The sequence below is a fragment of the Danio aesculapii genome, chromosome 11 (genome assembly GCF_903798145.1).
Source record: "Danio aesculapii chromosome 11, fDanAes4.1, whole genome shotgun sequence".
In the NCBI taxonomy this organism is placed as follows: domain Eukaryota; kingdom Metazoa; phylum Chordata; class Actinopteri; order Cypriniformes; family Danionidae; genus Danio; species Danio aesculapii.
Window position 1 is genome coordinate 43,972,334 of NC_079445.1, and position 24,152 is coordinate 43,996,485.

The following is a 24,152-nucleotide window of genomic DNA, read 5'->3' on the forward strand; positions in this document are numbered from 1 at the left end:
TGAGCTCGCGTTCCACTGCCGTTTGTCGTTGCTATGGCCATCGTAAGCTAGGAGACAGGAGACTCGTGTCGATCTCCCTAGTTCTGAGGAGGAGCGTGATGTGTGTGTGTTTGTGTTTGTGTGTGTGTGTGAGAAAAAGAGCAGGTCGAGTGTGTGACGGCTAGGGGCTAGGAGACAGGAGACTCGCGTCGCTCTCCCTAGTTCTTCTGAGGAGCGTTGTGTGTGTGTGTGTGTGAGAGAGAGAGAAAAAGAGCAGGTAGAGTGTGTGACGGCTAGGAGACTCGCGTCGATCTCCCCAGTTCTTCTGAGGAGGGTTGTGTGTGTGTGTGTGAAAAAAGCCTTACACTATGAAGCGTGTGTGCACTGTGACTACTTTTATATTGTAGATTAGCAGCTGGGCATATCACTCTGTCTCGCGCTGAAGCCTGTCACTGTCGACCAATCGCAGCAGGCTGTCATTGGTCCAATCAGCGCAGATTAGCTTCGCGCTGAGGATGGGTTTGGGAACAAATGAATCGCTGAACGATTCATATGGGAGTCGCTGGGATAATTAGGTAAAAATAAATGCAGATTATAAGACCATCAAAGTGTTTTTTGACCTTGCATGCATATTAGACTGTTGTTGGAGACCCTTACAACCTAAATATGACCCTATTTCATGTATAATATGGGCTCTTTAATATTTTTGTACCATTAGAAGTTGATGATTTTTGATATTTGGACAGCCTGATTTGCTGAAATGTTGCCCAATTTGAAATATTATGACTTTTACACTCTTTTCTTCATTTATGTTAAGCTGCTTTGACACAACCTTCATTGTAAAAAGAGATATAGAAATAAAGATGAAGGTAAATCATTCAAAATCTGCTAAATTCAGAGCTATTTTCCACATCCTCCATCTGTCCTGTGTGTGTATGTGTCCTCCATATGCGTGTGTGTGTGTGTGTGTGCGTGTGCGTGCGTGTGTGTGTGTGTGTGTGTGTGTGTGTGTGTGTGTGTGTGTGTGTGTACTGACCGTACGGATCGGTCGTCGCTGCCAGTCACAGCGAGCGGTTGTTTTGGGTGCAGGTCGAGGGCCCAGAGTTCCCCCTCTGAGTGACCCTGCATGATGAGCAGAGGTTTATCCCGATCTCTGACCATCACCTCGAAGATCTCGCTGTCCTGTGTCCCGGCCAGAATCCTGTCAGCCCGCCAGCACACACTGCGGATGGACAGACCTGCGGGACAACATCTAACATCAGCACATATCATGATGAAATCTGAATAATACTCTGAAAATCTGAGATACGCGGGGCGGCACGGTGGTGCAGTGGGTAGCACAATCGCCTCACGGCAAGAAGGTCGCTGGTTCGAGTCCCGGCTGGGTCAGTTGGTATTTCTGTGTGGAGTTTGCATGTTCTCCCTGTGTTGGTGTCGGTTTCCTCCGGGAGCTCCGGTTTCCCCCACAAGTCCAAACACATGCGCTATAGGGGAATTGATGAACTAAATTGGCCGTAGTGTACAAGTACGAATGAGTGTGTGTGGATGTTTCCCAGTGATGGGTTGCAGCTGGAAGGGCATCCGCTGCGTAAAACATATGCTGGATAAGTTGGCGGTTCAGTTCATTTCTGTGTGGAGTTTGCATGTTCTCCCCGTGTTGGCGTGGGTTTCCTCTCGGTGCTCCGGTTTCCCCCACAAGTCCAACGACATGTGGTATAGGTGAATTGGTCAAGTTAAAAAAAATGGTTCGTAGTGTATGAGTGTGTATGGGTGTTTCCCAGTGATGGGTTGCAGCTGGAAGGGCATCCGCTGTGTAAAACATATGCTGGATAAGTTGGCAGTTCTTTCTGCTGTGGCGATCCCAGATTAATAAGCCGAAGAGAAAATGAATGAATGAATTATTATTATTATTTAATCTGTATTCAGTGGTAGATCGATGTTTGGTAATCAGAAATGTCTAACAAGTTTCTTTATTATTTATTATTATTTATTTATTTATTATTATTATTTATTTATTATTTATTTATTATTCTTTTTTATATGTCTAACAAGTTTCTTTATTATTTACCCCCCCTAACAAGTTTCTTTATTATTTATTATTATTTATTTTTATTTATTTATTATTATTTATTTATTATTTATTATTTATTTATTATTCTTTATTATGTCTAACAAGTTTCTTTATTTACCCCCCCTAACAAGTTTCTTTATTATTTATTATTATTTATTTATTTATTATTATTTATTTATTATTTATTATTTATTTATTATTCTTTATTATATGTCTAACAAGTTTCTTTATTATTTATTATTATTTATTTATTTATTTATTATTATTTATTATTTATTTTTTCTTTATTATTCTTTATTATATGTCTAACAAGTTTCTTTATTATTTATTATTATTTATTATTATTTATTTTTATTTATTTATTTATTATTTATTTATTATTCTTTATTATATGTCTAACAAGTTTCTTTATTTACCCCCCCTAACAAGTTTCTTTATTATTTATTATTATTTATTATTTATTTATTTATTATTATTTATTTATTATTTATTACTTCTTTATTATTCTTTATTATATGTCTAACAAGTTTCTTTATTATTTAAAAAAGCACATCAAATCCATGAAAAATGTTGGCTATTTTTTAATGAGAACTCGCCGTTGCTGTGTCGTTAATCGAAAAAAATCTCAACTACTGCAGCTGGCACTCAGTTAAACACATAATTTAGTGGGCAGTGCTTATTAGTAGAAACAGAAACTGCCATTACAGGTTTAGTACAAAAATCTTGTTTTCCAAGCCATGCCTCAAAGTATCACTCGGCCATTTGTCAGACGAAAGACACAGCCGTGCCTGGAGCTTACAATATGCATTGCTTTGTAGACATGATACTGTATGTCACACATAGGCAGTCAGATCTGATGTGCCCAGAACTTATAATTTGCATTACTTTGGAGAAACGATACTGTCTCTTACACATATAGACAGTCAAACCTCAGAATGCATCTTACAATGTAAAAATGTATATATTTAAAGAAATGTTTAATCTATCACACACAATACGGGATAATTATACAGAGGAACTGTTAGCGCTCAGAGAGTTAAGTGCTAGAGGAAGAAGGGGGAGGGTGTTTTTTAGACAGAAGAGTGTTTCTACAGGTGGTTTGTCATACCCACTCACCTGTGTGAAGCTCAATTCATAAATATCTGATCTAAAACAAAGCTAAATGAGTGAAACTCCTCTGTGAGATGACTGTGGTGTTTGTGAAATACAGCTGAAGTCTGAATTATCCCCCCCCCCCTTTTGTCCCCAATTTCTGTTAAACAGAGAGATTTCGTTCAACACATTTCTAATCATAATAGTTTTAATAACTCATTTCTAATAACTGATTTATTTTATCTTTGCCATGATGACAGCACATAATATTAGACTTGATATTCTTCAAGACACTAGTATTCAGCTTAAAGTGACATTTAAAGGCTTAACTAGGTTAATTAGGTAAACATTAGCGTAATTAGGCAAGTCATTGTATAACAGTGGTTTGTTCTGTTACTATCCAAAACAAATATTGCTTAAGGGGGCTAATAATATTGACCTTAAAATGGGTTAAAAAATTAGGAACTGCTTTTATTCTAGCCGAAATAAAACAAATAAGACTTTCTCCAGAAGAAAAAATATTATAGGAAATACTGTGAAAATTTCCTGAATCTGTTCAACATCATTTGGGAAAAATATCTCTTGCTTCAGCTGTCTCTGCAGGTTTGTTATCTGACAGTGTTCAGCTGTGAAACTGACGACAGCTTCATCGCTAGCAGACTCGCATGTGCTGAGAAGCAGTGTCTGTCTGCCATATAAGCGCCGCCGTGTTGCTATGGTGACCAATCCCTTATATACGGTCTGTCCTTTACAGCGTGTGAATGAATGATCTGTTCCGGCATCATTGATCTGCTGCCGCTGAGATGCACTCAATGCTGCGGCCTTTTGAGAAATGCTCAATAATGGAAACAGCCATTCAAGGCTCACTGCACAGAGCCAGCCATGACACGTCCAGTTAATTGTGTTAGGCTGTTACATTACAGATTTGGGGAAAGTTTGAATATAGCAATTAACCCTGGCAAATAGTGAACACTAAAACACATACACACACACACACTCACACACACACACACACACAAAGTTTGCTTTCATTCATAAGTCTGCTTAACTATTATTATTTTTATTTATTTTTGTACAAGGACACAACATTCATTCATTCATTTTCCTTCGGCTTAGTTCCTTTATTCATCAGGGGTCGCCACAGCAGAATGAACCGCCAATTATTCCAGCATATGTTTTACACAGCGGATGCCCTTCCAGCTGCAACCCATCACTGGGAAACACTCATTCACACACACACACACACACACACACACACACACACACACACACACACACACACACACACACACACACACACACACACACACTCATACACTCATACACTATGGTTAATTTAGTTCATCAATTCCCCTATAGTGCATGTGTTTGGACTGTGGGGGAAACCGGAGCACCCAGAGGAAATCCATCCCAACACGGAGAGAACATGCAAACTCCACACAGAAATGCCAACTGACCCAGTCAGGACTCGAACCAGCAACCATCTATCTGTGAGGCCACAATGCTAACCACTGAGCCACGTGTTGCCCCAATGCAAAACCTTTAACCATAATGCACAGTGTCAAGTTGTAGCAAATCTACTGTTCCACCTGTAGTTCGTGGCAAGTTGATGTATATAAAGGTATTTTTTTTTATATCATTATTATTATTATTATTATTATTATTATTATTATTATTATTATTATTATTATTATTATTATTATTATTATTATTATTATTTATTATTATTATTATTATTATTATTATTATTATTATTATTATTATTATTATTATTATTATTATTATTATTTATTATTATTATTATTATTATTATTATTATTATTATTATTATTATTATTATTATTATTATTATTATTATTATTATTATTATTATTATTATTATTATTATTATTAGTATTATTATTATTATTTATTATTATTATTATTATTTATTATTATTATTATTTATTATTATTATTATTATTATTATTATTATTATTTATTATTATTATTATTATTATTATTATTATTATTATTATTATTTATTAGTATTATTATTATTATTTATTATTATTATTATTATTATTATTATTATTATTTATTATTATTATTATTATTATTATTATTATTATTATTATTTATTATTATTATTATTATTATTATTATTATTATTATTATTATTATTTATTATTATTATTATTTATTATTATTATTTATTATTATTATTATTATTATTATTTATTATTATTATTATTATTATTATTATTATTATTATTTATTATTTATTATTATTTATTATTATTATTTATTATTATTATTATTATTAATCATTGGTTATTTTAATACATCAGCACAAACAAATACAGTCTCAGCTATACAATAGGAAATAATGGAAAATATACAAACAAGTAAACAGGATAATACAGTCAGGCTAGGAGCTAAACATGCACCATAGAACAGAAAATCCATAGGTCAAAATATGTGCCAAAAAGTCATTGGACTTTTGATGTATGTCGAGTTTCTCGAGTGAAAATAGCGTAAATACTTGAGACAACCACATTTTTAAAGCAAAAGTATACATTTCTTTGCCAGAAAAACCAAGATTAAAAAACAAATGCTTGGTGTGGGAGTCCAACACATTCTCTACTCCACCATATAAGAAATACAATTCCAGAGAAAGACTCAATTTTATCTACAAGACATTATTTTTTTTATATTATATTTCTTACACATGCCACACAATTATTGGCCATGTTTTCATTTCAGACTCAGCTCTGCTAGCCAATAAAATATTAAAGAAGTCATGGGATTTCTACTATTTCTGGTAATAGATTTGTATTGAATCAAAGAAAACAATCCAGGAAAATGTAGTCACGTTAATATTATTATTATTATTATTATTTATTTTTTTTTTTTTTAAACATTAACCTTCGGTGGGGAGGGTTAAATAATATGATCATTATATTACATTTGATAAATTATGAAACATGTAAATAAAAATGTTATTACATGTATAAAAAATAAATTTGTATAAATTTAAATGATAATTAAAATTCGTTAAACCATTAAACAGCATATAAATACAGAGAAATTTAACTATATTTAATTTAATACAATTTAATACAATAATTAATAAATAAAATAAGAAAAAAATTATTAAATCAAATTAAAAAATAAAATAAAATAAAATAAAATAAAATAAAATTAATTTAATTTAATTTAATTTAATTTAATTTAATTTAATTTAATTTAATGTGACACAATGGCGCAGTAGCTAGTGCTGTCGCCTCACAGCAAGAAGGTCACTGGTTTGAGCTTCGCATCTGTGTCGTGTTTGCATGTTCTCCCTGCGTTGGGTTGGGTTTCCTTCGGGTGCTTCAGTTTCCCCCACAGTCCAAACACATGCGGTAAAGGTGAATTTGGTAGGCAAAATTGTCCGTAGTGTATGAATGTGAATGAGTAATGATGGATGTTTCCCAGAGATGGGTTGCAGCTGGAAGGGCATCCGCTGCATAAAACATATGCTGGATAAGTTCATTCCGCTGTGGCGACCCCAGATTAATATAGGGACTAAGCCGAAAAGAAAATTAATTAAATTAAATTAAATTAAATTAAATTAAATTAAATTAAATTAAATTAAATTAAATTAAATTAAATTAAATTAAATTAAATTAAATTAAATTAAATTAAATTAAATTAAATTGGATTATTCATTGGTTTCTTTTCTGACAGCTGCATGCTTTAATGTGTTATGGGACCGTTTTTATATTAATGAAATTGAAGCTTTGTGTTGTAAATGTTACTCTGACTTTACACCAAATGCTAATTTAGTTATTCACATGGGTTACCAATAAAGTAAATGCAAAGATGAGAATACAGGAAACTTTGCACCAGGTGACGTAATGGACACAAAATGTCCAACTCATTTGGCATAAGCACAAAATATTGTTAAAAAATTCAAAGATTTCAGCTCAAGCTGAAAATTTGCAAATGACCGCAAAAACATCCCACAATTTATCCACAGAGAGTGTTGCCATGCACATGTTTACTTACAGTTTGGTGTGCACAAGTATGGCAGCCAATATATTGTTTTAGCATCGATATCAATACTCACACTGCAGGATTTGCAGTGCTAAACCATGATTATTGAGCATCAGGTCAGAACATGAGATTTTTCCCATAGTGAAGCATAAGTTTATCACTGCATGTGTTCTTAAGGCCAGTGACTGTATGAGTATATCAAGAGAGTTTAAAGCATTCAGGCACAGAGAAAGTGTACCATTTGTAGCTTTAATACAATTATTTTATTGAATTATTTATACAATGAAGAATATGACACGGGTGGCACAGTGGCTCAGTGGTTAGCACTGTGGTCTCACAGCAAGAAGGTTGCTGGTCCAAACACATGTTTTTAAAGGGGAATTGAATAAGCTAAATTGGCCGTAGTGTATGAATGTGTGTGTGTGTGTGTGTGTGTGTGTGTGTGTGTGTGTGTGTGTGTAGGTGTGTGTGTGTGTGTGTGTGTGTGTGTGTGTGTGTGTCGGTGGGTGGGTGGGTGTTTCCCAGTACTAGGTTGCAGCGCTCTGTAAAACATATGCTGAAATAGTTGCCGGTTCATTGCGCGGTGGCCCCTGATTAATAAAGGGACTAAGCCAAAAGAAAATGAATGAATGAATGACTATGACATGTTATTTAACATTTGGTTATTCAATTTCTGTTCCTGAATTCTTCCAAAGGGAGCTATTTAAGCCATCTGGTGAAATTTTTTTAAAGATTATTCCAATATTGCGCCGCCCCAGTCAACATTAGAGTGTACACCACAAAAAGCATGCAGTTTTTCATGAAACGTTCCAGTAATGTTTTACCTTTATAACCCTGTTCAGCCTCCCTGAGGTCAATCTTGGTGATGGGCTTGAAATCCACGTCCCACAGCCTCACGCATCCGTCACGACCACCGGTGGCGAAACCTTCCTCACACGAGTGCATGCTGAAGATCCCGGCCTGCGGAGCACAGACACACACAAACTGAGCAACCGGCCATGCTTTAAGGGCTCATGAACCAAATATACAAAATTCTCTTGAGCTTTTGACATATACGAGATTAATGTACTATTAAAACAGTTAAACTGCTTTTATTGAGGGTGGACAAGCCCTGCCTCCGGAGAAGATCAATATATATGATTAAGAATATTTAATTTAATTAAGTATAAAAACTGAACAAATATATATATTTACACACATTTACATTAGGCCTGTCACGGCAAGGAATTTATGCTGTGCGACATATTGTCACAGAGATTGTTGCGATAAGCAATATTATTGTCATTTTGAGATCATTTTATGCCACTGATTATATAATGATTATATAACAGCACAATAATGCAAATAGATTCAATAATTTGACTTTAAAAAGGTAAATGTCCTATTATATATACTAATAAATGTCCTATTAGGTAAATGTCCAATAATAAACGTTGACACCGGTGAGGTCGAATGTAAAAGTCATTTTTATAATGGCTTTAACGTTATTGGTGAATTTGTAAACATATATTGCAATGGCAAAAAATATTGAGGTCATCTCCAAGTATTGCATGATAAGTCGATATTTCGATTATTGTGACAGGCCTAATTTACATGTCTAAACAAACAGACTCAATGATGGGCTAAACATAATCATTCTGTGTGGGCCTAGTTATTGGTTATTTTGACTAAAGCAGTTCCTGTGCTATGATGAGGCCTGAAATCTGACTGAAACTCTCTAAAAATATTGTTTATCTGTAGAAAAAAAAGTATAATTGAGCCAATACAACTTTTTCTAATACAACCCCAAATCAGAAAATGATGTGACAGTATGGAAAACGCAAATAAAAAAGAAAGTAGTGATTTCTAAATTTACTTTGACTTGTATTTCATTGCAGACAATACAACAGACATTATTTAATGTGTTCCTCATGATTTATATTGGGGCTTTTTTCTAAATAAACACATATTCCAATTTTAGTTCTTGCAACACATTTCAAAAAAAGTGAAAGCATTTATGACTTTGCAATGTTGCCATTCCTTTCACAACACTTAAAAACATTTAGGGACTGAAGACACAAATGGCCCGTTTCCACTGAGTGGTACGGTACGGTTCGGTTTGGTACGCTTTTATGGCCATTTCCACTGTCAAAAAGCATACCGAACCGTACGTACCACTTTTTCGGCACCCTTTCGAAAGGGTACCAAACACGAGAAAGGGTACCAAACACGAGAAAGGGTACCAAAAGGCGGAGCCACACGCGCAGCTGAACGCTATTGGTTTACAGAGATACGTCATTCGCTTATGCAACAAGCCAGAATGAAAACAAAAAACCCGCCATGTTTAAAATACACAGCGAGCGATTATAGCGGAATTACATATACATATAATAACGAGCCATGGTCGATCTGGTCTCAAACAAACCTTGTCGTCGTCTTGCTGAACAGCCACAAAGCCAAGAAGAAGAGCAGATTTACCCTGTGCCCCGTAGTTTTTTACGAGCCAGTCTGAGGCAGTCTGAGTTTCTTGCTAGCGCTCGCGCACGTCTAACATTATATCTGAAATAACAAACTTCATGAGCTGATGATAATAACCTGCGCTTGATTATTGACGTGCTTTTGAAACCCGATCCTGTCAGAGACTGACAAACGCGAGAGTGAAGCGTGAAGAAACAAAGGAGAAGCCGGAAAAAAGGAGCACATTATTCAGCAAACATGAACAAAATGCCATGATTAACTATTATCTTCACCTTTTGGACTAATATGAACTGGGAATGATGGAATTACTCTCTAACAGAGGCTACATGTGCTGCTGAAGATTACAGACACAGATGAGAGGTTTGCACTGACTGTAGGCTATATTTTGTACTGTTTTGAACCTAATTATGGACTAAATGTCTGATGTGTGTAGTTCTTCTGTAGTTGGTATCATATCTGAGACTGTAAGGGGCTGTATGTGTTTATATATGTTCATTTATTTAGTTATTTATTATAATTACAGACGTTACAGTAGGTTATTTCGCACTGTCATTGATCTGCAGTTATAATCAACTCATGTTTATAGAAAAGTTAGTAATAAATATTTCTGCACTAGTATTTATGTGTATAAAGCATCTGTTTTCTGTGAAGTGCTTCTCATATGATATGTGAGCGACCCGTACAGCTTTATTGTAGACATTTCCTCGAGCGAAAATGACGTCGACTGAAACTTTCTGTCATACACCACGCCCACCAAAAGGGTACCCTTGGTAGTGAAAACGCAAGGCTGATAAAGGTGACCTGTACCAAACCGAACCGTACCGTACCAGTCAGTGGAAACGAGCCAAAAGTGATGAAGTGTTTCAGGTGTAATTTTGTCCCATTCTTCCAACAAACAACTATTAAGGTGGGCAACAGTACGGAGTCTTCATTGTTGCATTTTGCGATTCAAAATGCACCACATGTTCTCTATTGATGACAGATCGGGACTGCAGGCAGGCCAGTCAAGTACCTGTATCCTCATCCTCCGCAGCCAGGACTTTATAATGTGTGCATAATGTGGTTTTGCGTTGTCTTGTTTAAATATGCATGGGACTCCCTGGAAAAGAAGGCAGCATACTGTCCTCCAAAATCTCTATGTACTTTTCAGCATTAATGGTGCATCACAGAAGTGCAAGTTACCTTCGCCAAGGGCACTTGACCATGACAGACTCTGGCTTTTGGACTTGTTGCTGGTAACAGTCTGGATGATCCTTTTCTTCTTTGGTCAGGAGCACACAGTGTCCAATTCTCCAAAAAATACCTGAAATACTGATTCATCTGACCACAGTACAAGTTTCCACTGTGTGATGGTACATTCCAGATGCCTCAGAGTCCAGAGAAGTCAACAGCACTTCTGGACACTGTTAACATAGGGCTTCCTTTTGTCACAGTACAGTTTTAACTGGCATTCGTGGATGTAATTACGTATTGTTGTGGTACTTGAGGTTTGCCAAAGTATTCCAGAGCCCGTATGACGATATCGCTTATAGATGAATGAGGATTCTGCGTTTTCCATACTGTCCTTGAGGTTGTAATTTAAAATTGGTCAAAATGTATATGACCCATCCTGTCTTCATGTTTCGGCTAAAATTATGTTACACAACAAACAAATCTGAGCATTTGAAAGCACTTTAGTTGATATTATAGCACTAATATTTCTGTTGCACAACACAAATGGATCAGAAATGGCATGCGAGTGATGGTTTATTTCACAGATGATGTGAGATATTGTGTAGGATGTGTTAAGCTTCACTCACTCCGTGCGCTGCCTGTATGGTCCGCGTCAGGTTGAGTCCTTTCCACACATAAATATCTCCGTTTAGAGCGCCTGAATACGTCACTTCTTCTTTAGCTGTTGCCAAGCACAGGATGGTCTGCAGGTCTCCTGTCTTGCCGAAAATCCCTCGCTTTGGTGTCAGTGCATTCCCACATAATGCCCAGAACTGACGTGGAAGAGAGATGAAAGTGAGCACATGAGAAACGACTCCTAATTTACTGTCAGGTTATTCCTCACACAAATCTGAACTCGTGACTTCAGAAAAAATATATTATAGTACATGCACCAAATGACGTGAACAAATATGACAATTTTAGTTTTTTGGATAAACTATTGTTTAAAATAATTGTATTATGTTTCTCCATTTAATTTTACAAACCAGTAGATACACACATAAACTCTAGGAGCTTCAGTAAACATAACAAAATAAAAGCATGGTATAAAGTATAATAACAATAATAATTATTATTAAATCATAAAAATATAAAAGAAATAAATATTTACTTAATACGTTTATAAAATTTAAATATAATAAAAAAAATCTAATAATTAATTAAAAAATAATAATAATATTTATTAAACATTATGAAATTTAACAAATATCAATAAAGTTGACTTTTTGTGCAGTCAAAAACACCTCAAAATTACAATAAATTAACTTTATTACAACAAAATCTACAAAATTACTTCAAAATCACTATAAAAATCACTATTAAACACACAAAATTATTATTAAAAGTGCTGAAATTTCATGCATTTATTTGAGTAGCAAATAATAAATTAATTTGATTAAAAAAATCTAATTATGAATAAATAAAAAAAGAAAACCCAGCAAAAGATAAACAAAATATCTGATAAAATATTACAAGTCATTATAACAAAAAATAAATCAAATAAATTACATTAAACCTACTCAAACCTCAAACTACATATTATTTCTAACATAAAATAATTTAGGAATAGTTCATCCAAAATATATATTTATCATGTTTTATAGTTTTTAAAAATATCATCATAAACACACACTACCTCTTATCAATCAATGTCTAACTTTACTACTTGTAAACATTTGTTGAGCGGCCAAACAAAAAAGCAAACAAATAATTTGAATACATTAAAATATTCAATAAAATTTCCTGCATTCATCTGAGTAACACCATCTTTGATAATAAATTTGTATTCAATTATAAAATATATAACTCACAAAAATGTAGCATTTCTGATAAAATATATAGAGTGCTAAAATAAAAAAATACAAATCCTTAAATGTTAATTATAAAATGTAACTTTACAGATAAAAAATAAATAAATAAATAAATATTCTAAAAAAACTAAAAAAACATAAAACAAAATTTGAGAAAAATAAACGAAATTTGGTCAAAAAGTTGAGAATATAGGAAAAAATAAATGAAATTAGTTTAAAAAAAGCAATTTGTGAAAATACTCTGCTCATAATTAACATTTCATAGCATTAATTCCAATAATAATGTTTTTTTTGCACAGAAAATTCAGTTTTATCATCATTTTCAACCTCCGACTCTCACAATCAAAAGTGAATTGCATTATTATAATATTTTTCTCTCTAAGTTTTTCAGTATGTTAATGCAGTTTTGATCTCTACGAAAAAAGCACAGGCATCTGCGGTGAAGACAAAAACAACAAAGGAAAGCAGGAATAAATGAGGGCTTGTTTTCCACCGACGCCTCATTTATTTGTTTGCAGGAATCGTCTTGGGTTGAACTGAACTCTGTCTCAGGGGTTCGACTCACTTTAATGTGCTTGACTCCGCAGCTCACCAGCCGGTGCGGCAGAAACGGGTCCCACGAAATATCAAAGATCTGAAAGCACAAACACATCAGATCCAAAACAACTGGAGGAAATGATGCACAAACACCTGAATCATCATGAAGCCTTTAAATCAGCGTTACTTTCTTCTTCATCTCTGATTCTGTCATTGTAAAACAGTCTGATTCTTTCATTAGGGTTGATAAACACTTTAAATGCAATGTATGGATTATTAGCTGAATTCTTTTATATTTTGTCCCCAATTTCTGTTTAATGTAGAATTTTTTTCAACTCATATTTCTAATCACAATAGTTTTAACTCTTTTCTAATAACTGATTTCTTTTATCTTTGCCATGATGACAGCACTAGGCATGGGCCGGTATAGGATTCTGATGGTATGATAACCTTGGATAAAAATATCACGGTATTGGGATTACTACTCTAAAATATACTACTCTGAAATATATAAAATATATGTATATTTAATTTTTTAACAGATTTATAATATTTTGGAGCAGCGTCAGGCTATAATAATAATAATGAAAATGAATCTTTAACTTCTGCTGTCTTCATCAGTTTCAAAAACACAGATTTCTTTACAATTTAAAATGGCATCTTTAGATATCTTTTCTGCTGGAGATACTGCTGTCCTACAAAAAAGAAAGAAAAAAAAATTTAAAAAACCTTACAAATCCCTTAGGAACAGTATTACTGAAAATGTTGGCGGTTTTAATACCTTGACTTTTCCAAACCACGGTATACCTTGAAAACGGTTAACGTCCCATGCCTAGACAGCACATAATATTGATTAGATATTAGGGTTGGGTCGTTCTATTCTATTCTATTCGTTCGTCTTCTATTGCCGATAGACATCACGATGCTGAGCTGAGCCCCCATTGCAAGCCCTCTATAATGGCATTTTAGAACAGAAATGATACATGTCCACCCTGGCGTTTTATCTAGCATTTCTAAACAGCCCTCCGTCCACACTATGCCACAAAAAATGCACATCACGTGACCACACACACACAGAGACACAGACACAGCCACACACACACTGTCATGTGCTCGTCTGAGCTCCAGAGAGGAGTGCACGTCAGATAGTTTATCAAGGATGTACCGCTGGATCGAGTCTCATTATAGTTGTTAAACATGATATTTAATTAATCTTGTCTCTATCTAACGACTCTTCGGTCTTTTGAATCTATCAGGTAACGTGTCACAGCGTCAGTACACTGCTTCAATCTTTCACTTTCAGTACTTTCAGTAATTTTAGTGTAAACCTCAGATACTGTTGGTTGGTTCCTGTTGGTGGTTCACCTTTTTTACTAACCAAGTTTGTGGACGGCATTATAACAACACAGATCACTCTGCCTATTCATGCCAGAGTCCTGCAGAAAGTGATTGACAGGTGGTCATCTGTGTGTAACTTAACTTTATTTATTCATAATTTGGTTATGGGTAAAAGAAAGTCCCTGTGGATGAGGTAGTTGAAACGGTAGGCTACAAATAATTAATTCGTTATGAATTAATTAATTATTCATAAATAATTCACTGCCGCCTACGACGACGATGCCATCATCATCGCGATGTTTCAAATTAGACATCGTATGTAAATTATTAATTATTGAATAAAATAGGAGTAATTCCATAGATAATACCATAACACAATCCCATACTAGGGCTGTACGGTGTTGGAAAAATCTAACATTGTGCTAATTTTTTATTCAGCGATATATTTTGCGATTATGAATACAATTTCACTAGATTTGCTGAATAACTATTTAGAAAAAAATATATAATTGATTAATTGATAAAGATTGACTGGGATGATTCTGTAGAGTGCATTTGAATACAATATCATAATCAATCTACAAGCTAAACTCAATAAAGAAAAATATACAGGAGTCAAACTGTATTGTAGTAACTGAATAATCAAATGTAAAATAATATTGCATAGTCTTTTTTTATGTAAACGATTCAATAAAATTAATCGTTAACAATTTTTCAAAGTTACAAATGGTAAAATTATGTCTTTATGCTTTTAAAAAAATCCTCATACAGTCACAGGCCTCAAAAAACACTGAGAAAACACTGATAAATGATCAATTATAATCCAGACTCAACATTGCGCGTACTCGCGATGTGACAATTGTGTATGATAACATTGCAATATCAATGCTGAAATGATATACTGTGCAGCCCTTTCCCATAGCATTCAAAGCATTGACATTTGTTGACGTACTCAATAATGAGCCGTTTCTGATAAGATACAGCATGTTTTTAGATTCAAAATATTAAGCCATTCTATTAAGAATTCTGTAGATTTCTGCAGATTTTTAGCCCATTATTAATTCTGTTTATTTACTTGAGTAAATGTGTGTAAATTTGAATTTATTCAGTTTTTTAATTAATTACAGTAATTTTATTGACTAATATGAAAATATTCATCTGATTTATGTACAATGCAGTTTGTAAAATAATGTTTTCTGTCTTATAGTAGATATATTATATGACAGACTTGCTTTGTTTACCAAATAAAGTGGCTCTAATTGGATTTGCAATGTAAACATTAATCAGGGGTGTCAAAGTCAATTCCTGGAGGGCCGGAGCCCTGCAGAGTTTAGTTCCAGCCCTGCTTCATCACACCTATCTGTAGGTGTCAAACGAGCCTAAAGCACTCAATTACATTGATCATGTGTGTTAAATTAGGGTTGGAACTAAAATGTGCAGAGCTGCGGCCCTCCAGGAACTGGCTTTGACACATGTGTATTAAATAAAAGTTAAAAAGGTATTACATTTTATTTCATCTATTAAGGTTTTTGTTATGATACTCCCAAAATAATTCCACATAAATCCGCAGATTTTGAACACAATTCTGCGCAGAAATAGCAAAAAATGTCTAGTAGACTAATATGCAAAAAATGTCTGCAGATTCTGTCTGGCCCTAGTTATCACTGTTTGATGAAATAACAATTCTCCAGGACCAAAGCAGAAAAACACATAGATCTGAATGCATTATCAGCAGGGCCAGACGGAATCTGCGGACATTTCTTTCTATTTCTGTGCAGAATTTTATAAAAAATCTGCAGATTTATGTGGAATGATTTTGGGAGTATCATAACAAACTCAATGGATAACTTAATGGATATAACCTTGGCCGAATCCTGAGCAGCTACTGTGATGGTCATGGAAGAGTGGAGAACATGAGACTGATTCCTGTGACGCTCCAGAGACAGACGAGTCTTCGCTGAGGCCAGCTTCCAGCCTCCGCCACTGAGACTGCAGCTCTGCACAAGACGTTTGGCCAGCGGAGAAATTAAAATGATCGTGCCCAACTGAGCCTGGTTTCTCTCAAGGTTTTTTTTAAAGCACTCGGTGGGTTCTTTTTAATAAAAGCAATCGCCAAATGTGTTTGATTGAAAAGACTGTGTCATATAAAATCTGCCAACCCTCAGGGAGAAGTCTGTCATCATTCGTCCGATTAGAAAACGCTCCTCTGTGCAGTATTTTACCACAGTATCTCATTCATAATGCTCATTCCCAGTCTTCATTCACATGGCTGAGGTGTAGCATCTGTTGCTATGGAAACAGTCGAGCTGCATAAGGCATGTGCTGCATTTTTCACTTGGTTAAGAGTCAAATCTTTTTACTTTTAAAGATGAAACGCTGAACAGGCCTGCGCTTCCCCAAACCATTGCAAGTAGACTGTATAAACAGGGCTTGAAATGAACCTTTTTTCTTGGTAGCACCGGTGCTCCTGATTTTTTTTTAAATTTAGGTGCACGAGACAAAATGTAGTCGCACCCATTAAACATGATGAGCACCGTTACTACACGTGTTATATTAGCTGCATTTGAAATCAACACTAATGACAAACAAACTAACAAACAAAAATCTGCATGTGCAACCTTTAACCACGAAAATGTAAAGCGCTGAAGATGAGAGAATGAAAACAACACTGACAGATTTTGTCTTAGAAACCACCTAAAGTTGCAAATAACACACATCTTATTAGTGATCATGTGGATGCAAATAATAAGTTATATGTCAGCAGTGTTTCCTCTAGGATGTTTTCCAGCTGTGGCGGCAGGCCTTTTTTACACAGAACTACCTGTGGCGTTATTTCAATGACAAATGTCGTGAGCGCAGTATTAGAAGTCGAAAACGCATTTATATAATAGCCTACGAGTGTGCGGATCTCTTTGCTTGCGCGGCGATTTCCTCTGCTCGTGCACAAAACTTCTTGCGCGCCCCCTCAAATATAAGCCGCTTCAAGAGCGCGCAGATCCTCTTGTGTGCTCTCAAATAAACGCTGCTGAAGTTTGATTTAGTTTGTTTGTGTACCGAGTATGTCTCCAATATTTATTAGATTTGCTAGGAATATTTATGAATGATCTCGTGCTTGAAATGTTTAGATGTGGCAAACAATGTTACCTGAAAACTCTGTCCCACCGGCTTTACAGTAAATGCTTTAGTCATTTTCATAGTGAACACTAGTAGTCTTTTATCCTCTCTTTGAAAAGAGTAGATGGTGGATTAACATTCATTACATGATCACTAATTAGATGTGCCATTATTTGTAGCTTTAGGTGGTTTCTAAGACAAAATCTGTCAGTGTTGTTTTCATTCTCATCTTCAGCGCTTTACATTTTTCCAACTGTACCTCCCTGTCATCTGAACTGAGTGATTGACAGCTGATATTAACCAATCCATTTGCGTTCTGTTCTAGCACAATGGGCCAATAAGAAGAGCTTGAAGGTGGGGCGGGCATTGCGGGCTTTGTTTACCTCAGCAAGTTGACATGTCAAGTGTTTTAAACCATTACTGAGCGCTGCGTTTGGTGTTTTTAGGTGCAAAGATGCATAATTTGTGAATGTCTCCTAAATCTACACATGCGATAAACATTTTACAGTGAAAACAAATGCTCCCAAATATATTTTGAGGTCGTATAGATCAAATTTCAGGCAAATATGCGACCAAAACAATTGCAATTTCAAGCCCTGATAAATGATGTTACTGTTACGACCTGTTCTCCTAAAAGCATCGTCACTTGAGAAGGACTTGAAACATGTCGTTGATCTGCGAATGTTCAGATTAATCGTTAAAGCCCTACGGGATCGTAAACGGACAAAGTTATGAGGACACCTGCAGGACTATCGCCACATTACACCTTTGAGTTTATTCAGGGTGTCAGAGAAGAGTATGATCAGTCTCAGCCTATCAGAGAACAGTGCTTTCAGTCTCAGCCTATCAGATAACAGTGCGTTCAGTCTCAGCCTATCAGAGAACAGTGCGTTCAGTCTCAGCCTATCAGAGAACAGTGTGTTCAGTCTCAGCCTATCAGAGAGCAGTGTGTTCAGTCTCAACCTATCAGAGAGCAGTGTGTTCAGTCTCAGCCTATCAGAGAACAGTGCGTTCAGTCTCAGCCTATCAGAGAACAGTGCGTTCAGTCTCAGCCTATCAGAGAACAGTGCGTTCAGTCTCAGCCTATCAGAGAACAGTGCGTTCAGTCTCAGCCTATCAGAGAACAGTGTGTTCAGTCTCAGCCTATCAGAGAGCAGTGTGTTCAGTCTCAACCTATCAGAGAGCAGTGTGTTCAGACCTTACCTATCAGAGAACAGTGTATAATCTCAGCCTATTAGAGAACAGTGTTTTCAGTCTCAACCTATCAGAGAGCACTGTTTTGTCTCAGCCAATCAACGAAGAGTATGTTCATCCTCAGCCTATCGGAGAACAATGTTTTCAGTCTCAGCCTATTAAAGTGCAGTCTCAGCCTATCAGAGAGCAGTGTGTTTAGTCTCAGCCTATCAGAGAAGAGTATGTTCTGTCTCAGCCTATCAGAGAGTATTGTGTTCAGTCTCAGCCTATCAGAGAGCAGTGTGTTCAGATCTTACCTATCAGAGAACAGTGTATAATCTCAGCCTATTAGTTTTCAGTCTTAACCTATCAGAGAGCACTGTTTTGTCTCGGCCAATCAACGAAGAGTATGTTCATGCTCAGCCTATCGGAGAACAGTGTGCTCAGTCTCAGCCTATCAGAGAGCAGTGTGTTCTGTCCTTACGTATTAGAGAATAGCGTATGAATCCCAACCTATCAGAGAGAAGTGTTTTTAGTCTCAGTTTATCAGAGAGCTGCGTGTTATCTCAGCCTATAAGAGAGCAGTGTGTTCTTACCCTATCAGAGTGTCCCGTGGCAGTGGCCAAGACACGTCCTTTCTTCCAGTCCCAAACGCACACTGTGTTTTTGGCATCGAGTCCCACTGAAGCCAAGCGCTGACAGGACAAAACAAACAGTTTGGAATCAAAACCTCAGACTGTATTTCTCATATTCCACCACTGTTTTATAGTCACAATTATGCAGTGGCAGTCATTTTGTCAAAAAGAGGTACTAGGTACTAACCTCCTAGGGCTTGAGTGGCCACATACGTGAACAGCAAATTTAAGCTCTTAAGTGGCTATTTAAAATACTCTGAATGTTTTATATTTTGTTACAGACATACAGTGTCATCCTGCAACTGTTTTGCAGCATATGAAATGTCTTCTTTTTTCTAAATGAGAAAAAAATGTGTTTTTACTCTCTGATAGTCAAAGCAAGTTACAAAAAAAAATTATATGTTAAATATGCATAAACAAATTCAGGAAAAAGTGTTTTATGTAAATTCGGACCACGAGTCCACATATATGGACATCATTTTTCTCTAAAAGTACATCGTATCAAAAGATAATACTTTTGATTTTTATTCTAATTAGGTTCTAATAAGCCCAAATAGCATAGAGCAGTGTTGTTTTTTTTTTATTCTTTATTAACAACAAATAAAGAGTTATACAGTACTATGCACAAAAATACATGCCAGAGTGTATATATGTATATAAAAAACATTCAATCATTGAAAATCTTATATTCTTTAAGAATATTACATGTCTTCATCGCTTTTTTATTAACAATGTTCTCCAAACGTTTGCAGTAGTCCTTAATCTCTTGAAGGAAATGAACTAAATTTGGCGTTGATCCAGTCCGTTTTTTTATGTATATGAAATTTTCTCATAATATTAAAAGTTGTACTAGAAATGTCATTTTTTTTGCATGTGTTGACATAATAAATGCTAATATCATTTTTTAAAACTTGAATACAATATTTGTTATCCTTCTAAGAAAATTTTCCACATCCACCCAGAAAATCCTAGTGTATATACAATCACAAAACATGTTGACGCAAAAAGCAGTGTTGCGCAGTAGCGTTGCTACAAGTAGTGATGCTACTAGCTTAACTACATTTCTCAGTAGCGTAGCGGTAGAGTCGCTACTTTCTAAGTCAAATAGCTTTAGTCAAAGTACTGTAGCTAAAGTCAAGTAGCGCAGTAGCGTTTACAAAGCTACATTTACCAATCGCGGGTCAATAAGTGACGGCACCGACATTCACAGAGCTGCGAGGCCGGTGTCTAGCTGATGAAAGTAAATCTATATGATGGCGAGCATGATGATTTCTTCTTCTTCCTGTTTTACGGTGATTGACAACTTTTTGGTGCGTTACTGCCACCTCTGGTCGGTGACGTCGCCAAACAAATTAGGCTAACACGAGAAACTTGCTCGATCGAAAGATGACTGAGGGAGAGGAGTTATTTCTGAAGCAGGATTTTCCATCAGCATACCTCGAGAAGTACATGTTATGATGCAATAACTTAATCTCTGATGCTGTGCTCAAAAAATACTTTAGTAATTTATAGTAAGTACTGCATTACTGCATTATATAGTGTAATTTATTAATGAAGAGTTGTAAATATATATACAATATGCATAATGCTTATGTAAAATTATTTCCCTTTACTATAAATTACTACAGTATTTTAAATGAATAACACCTGCTTTTATTGGATTTTTTGTTTTAGCTGTTATATACTATAATGTGTTTCTGTTTAGTACAGCATATTATTTACAGTAAATAACTGAACTGAATTCTGCCTCAGATGTTTCATTGACAGTTTTATTGATCTCTAAGATATGACTGACTTGGATTTAAGTTGCTTCGATTTAAAGAAAAAAATAGCAAAAATAGCTTAGATGTAAATTTTGCCATGTAGCTTTTAGCCTGGCTTGCTACATTTCCCAGTGGGTACCTTCTAGTGTAGTTAAGCTACATTTTAAGTAGGGTAGTTAATAGCTTAGCTCACTACATTTTTCAAGTAGCTTGCCCAACACTGGCCGCCGTGCTGCCCTATAGAGGACAAAAGAGGAGGAGAGGGGGTGGAAGGGGGATTCTTCAAGATGAAGATGACTAAAAGGTAAGATGCTTGGTTATTTATACCAAGCAGTTAGGAATCGTCTGATTGGTGGTTCGTACATTAGCTTGACTCGGGGCCAGTCGTGTCAATCATAAGCACATAAACCTCTCAAAATTAGTTTATAAATAAACTTCACAAAGTGGGTCTCAAACTAAACAAGAAGCAATACATTAACTTCCATTGTTCTGTCTTTAAAATATGGACATTTATTTTACCACAGTATTTTCACTGGAGTTTCAGCGCTCGCCTGCTGCTACTGTCGGCGATTGTGTTTATAAAAGCGTTTTTCATCTTGTTTTACACATAAACAACTAAATGAATGCTAAAGTCTATTTAACGGATTGGATTTTAATTACAGTACAACATCGATGCTGTAAAAGGAACCAAATAAAATTGAAAATAGTCACATTAACTTTTTATTGGTTTTCAGTTTATCATTGGCTGAAAAACACTCGCGTCGCATAAAGCCCATTAGGAAGCATACAAGTAGAACAACCAGCACCTAGTGGACACTGTTGCATTTGCAACTCATTTTTTGCAATATGAGTGTCATACTTGAAATGCAAGTTCTTGAGACTTATGGGTACACTTATTAATGAGGATGAAGAAAACTGTATGAATGTGTGAGTATGCAGTGATTTAGTGCAACTCTGACCTGTCCATCGGCATCGAAAGCCAGACAGGCCACCCCGTGAGTGTGAACGTCCCTCAGGATGGAGACTGTGGTCAGAGCGTACGAGTCCCAAACACAGATATACGGATCCTTCCCAACCTGACCGGTGGCCACCTGGATCTTATCCGGATGAAGAGCCAGACTGAGAAAACAATAGGACAGCACGTGCACACACACACACACACACACACACACACACACACACACATATATACTTTGAGTTACACTGAAAGAAATCTGAACAGAAGAGAAAAAAAGCACTGAAAAATTTATGTAGCAAAGTTTTTATTGAATTTATTATTTATTGATTTATTTGGTAACACTTTATAATAAGGTTCTATTATTTAATGTTAGTGCATTTACTAACATGAAAAGACAATTAACAAAACATTTATTCATCTTTGTTAAAGGTGCAGTAGGTGATCGTCTTCAGAAACATGTCTTGTTGTGCTGGTTGAAAGTGTCTTCACATTCCAATAGTACTGATTAAAGTAAATGATCTAAATGTTTTTATATGGTTTTATATATATATATATATATATGTGTGTGTGTGTGTGTGTGTGTGTGTGTGTGTGTATAACCTGCTTGCCTAATGTATATATTGTATATATATATATATATATATATATATATATATACACACACATTTACATTTAGTCATTTATCAGACGCTTTTATCCAAAGCGACTTACAAATGAGGACAAGGAAGCAATTTACACAACTATAAGAGCAGCAGTGAACAAGTGCTATAGACAAGTTTCAGGTGTGTAAAGTCTAAGAAGCAAAGCATTAGTAAAAAATTTTTTTTTTTTTTTTTTTTTTTCCTTGAGAGAGAGAGAGAGAGAGTAAAGTTGGTATAGCCAGAGAGGCAGTTGCAGATTAGGAAGGAAAGTGGAGACTAAACAGTTGAGTTTTTAGTCGTTTCTTGAAGACAGCAAGTGACTCGGCTGTTCTGATGTAGTTAGGGAGTTCATTCCACCAACTGGGCAGATTGAATGCGAGAGTTCGGGAAAGTGATTTCTTCCCTCTTTGGGATGGAACCACGAGGCGACGTTCATTCACAGAACGCAAGTTTCTGGAGGGCACATAAATCTGCAGAAGTGAGAGCAGATAAGAAGGAGCAAAGCCAGAGGTCGCTTTGTAAGCAAACATCAGAGCTTTGAATTTGATGCGAGCAGCAACTGGCAGCCAGTGCAAACGGGTGAGTAGCGGAGTGACATGTGCTCTTTTGGGTTCATCAAAGACCACTCGTGCTGCTGCGTTCTGAAGCAGCTGAAGAGGTTTGATAGAACTAGCTGGTAGCCCGGCTAGCAGAGAGTTGCAATAGTCCAGTTTGGAGAGGACAAGAGCTTGAACATTGAGTTGAGCTGCATGTTCAGATAGGAAGGGTCGGACCTTTCTGATGTTATAGAGTGTGAATCTGCAAGATCGAGCAGTTCTAGAAATGTGCTCAGAGAAGTTTAGTTGGTCATCAATCGTTACTCCAAGGCTTTTTACCATTTTGGATGCAGTGATGGTTGCTCCATCCATCTGTATTGAAAAGTTATGGTGAAGAGTCGGGTTGGCAGAAACTTCAAGCATTTCCGTTTTCGCGAGGTTAAGCTGAAGATGATGATCTTTCATCCAGTGTGAAATGTCTGACAGGCAGGCTGAAATGCGATCTGGAACCGAGGGATCGTCAGGGTGAATAGAGAGGTATAGCTGGGTGTCATCAGCATAGCAGTGGTAGGAAAAACCATGTTTCTGGATGACTGTTCCTAAAGATGCCGTGTAGATAGAGACGATAGAGACACACACAGTTAAAGTCAGAATTATTAGCCTCCCTTAATTATTAGGTCCCTGTTAACTTTTTTCCCCCAATTTCTGTTTAACAAAGAGAAGATTTCTTCAACACATTTCTAATCATAATAGTTTTAATAACTTATTTCTAATAACTGATTTATTTTATCTTTGTCATGATGACAGTAAATAAT

The 24,152-nt window shown here is 35.6% G+C and overlaps 1 protein-coding gene across 1 annotated transcript in view; it reads right to left on the minus strand.

Annotated features, from left to right (window-relative positions):
• The window catches only part of eml6 (EMAP like 6), a 137,557-nt gene that overhangs the window by 79,594 nt on the left and 33,811 nt on the right, over window positions 1–24,152 (minus strand). The window contains exons 3-8 of the mRNA XM_056467686.1: window positions 22,162–22,321; window positions 19,401–19,499; window positions 13,208–13,276; window positions 11,419–11,604; window positions 7,987–8,122; window positions 1,016–1,217 (exon numbers count right to left, since the gene is read on the minus strand). Coding sequence (XP_056323661.1) covers window positions 1,016–1,217; window positions 7,987–8,122; window positions 11,419–11,604; window positions 13,208–13,276; window positions 19,401–19,499; window positions 22,162–22,321 — 852 coding nt within the window. The remainder of the gene's footprint in view (window positions 1–1,015; window positions 1,218–7,986; window positions 8,123–11,418; window positions 11,605–13,207; window positions 13,277–19,400; window positions 19,500–22,161; window positions 22,322–24,152) is intronic.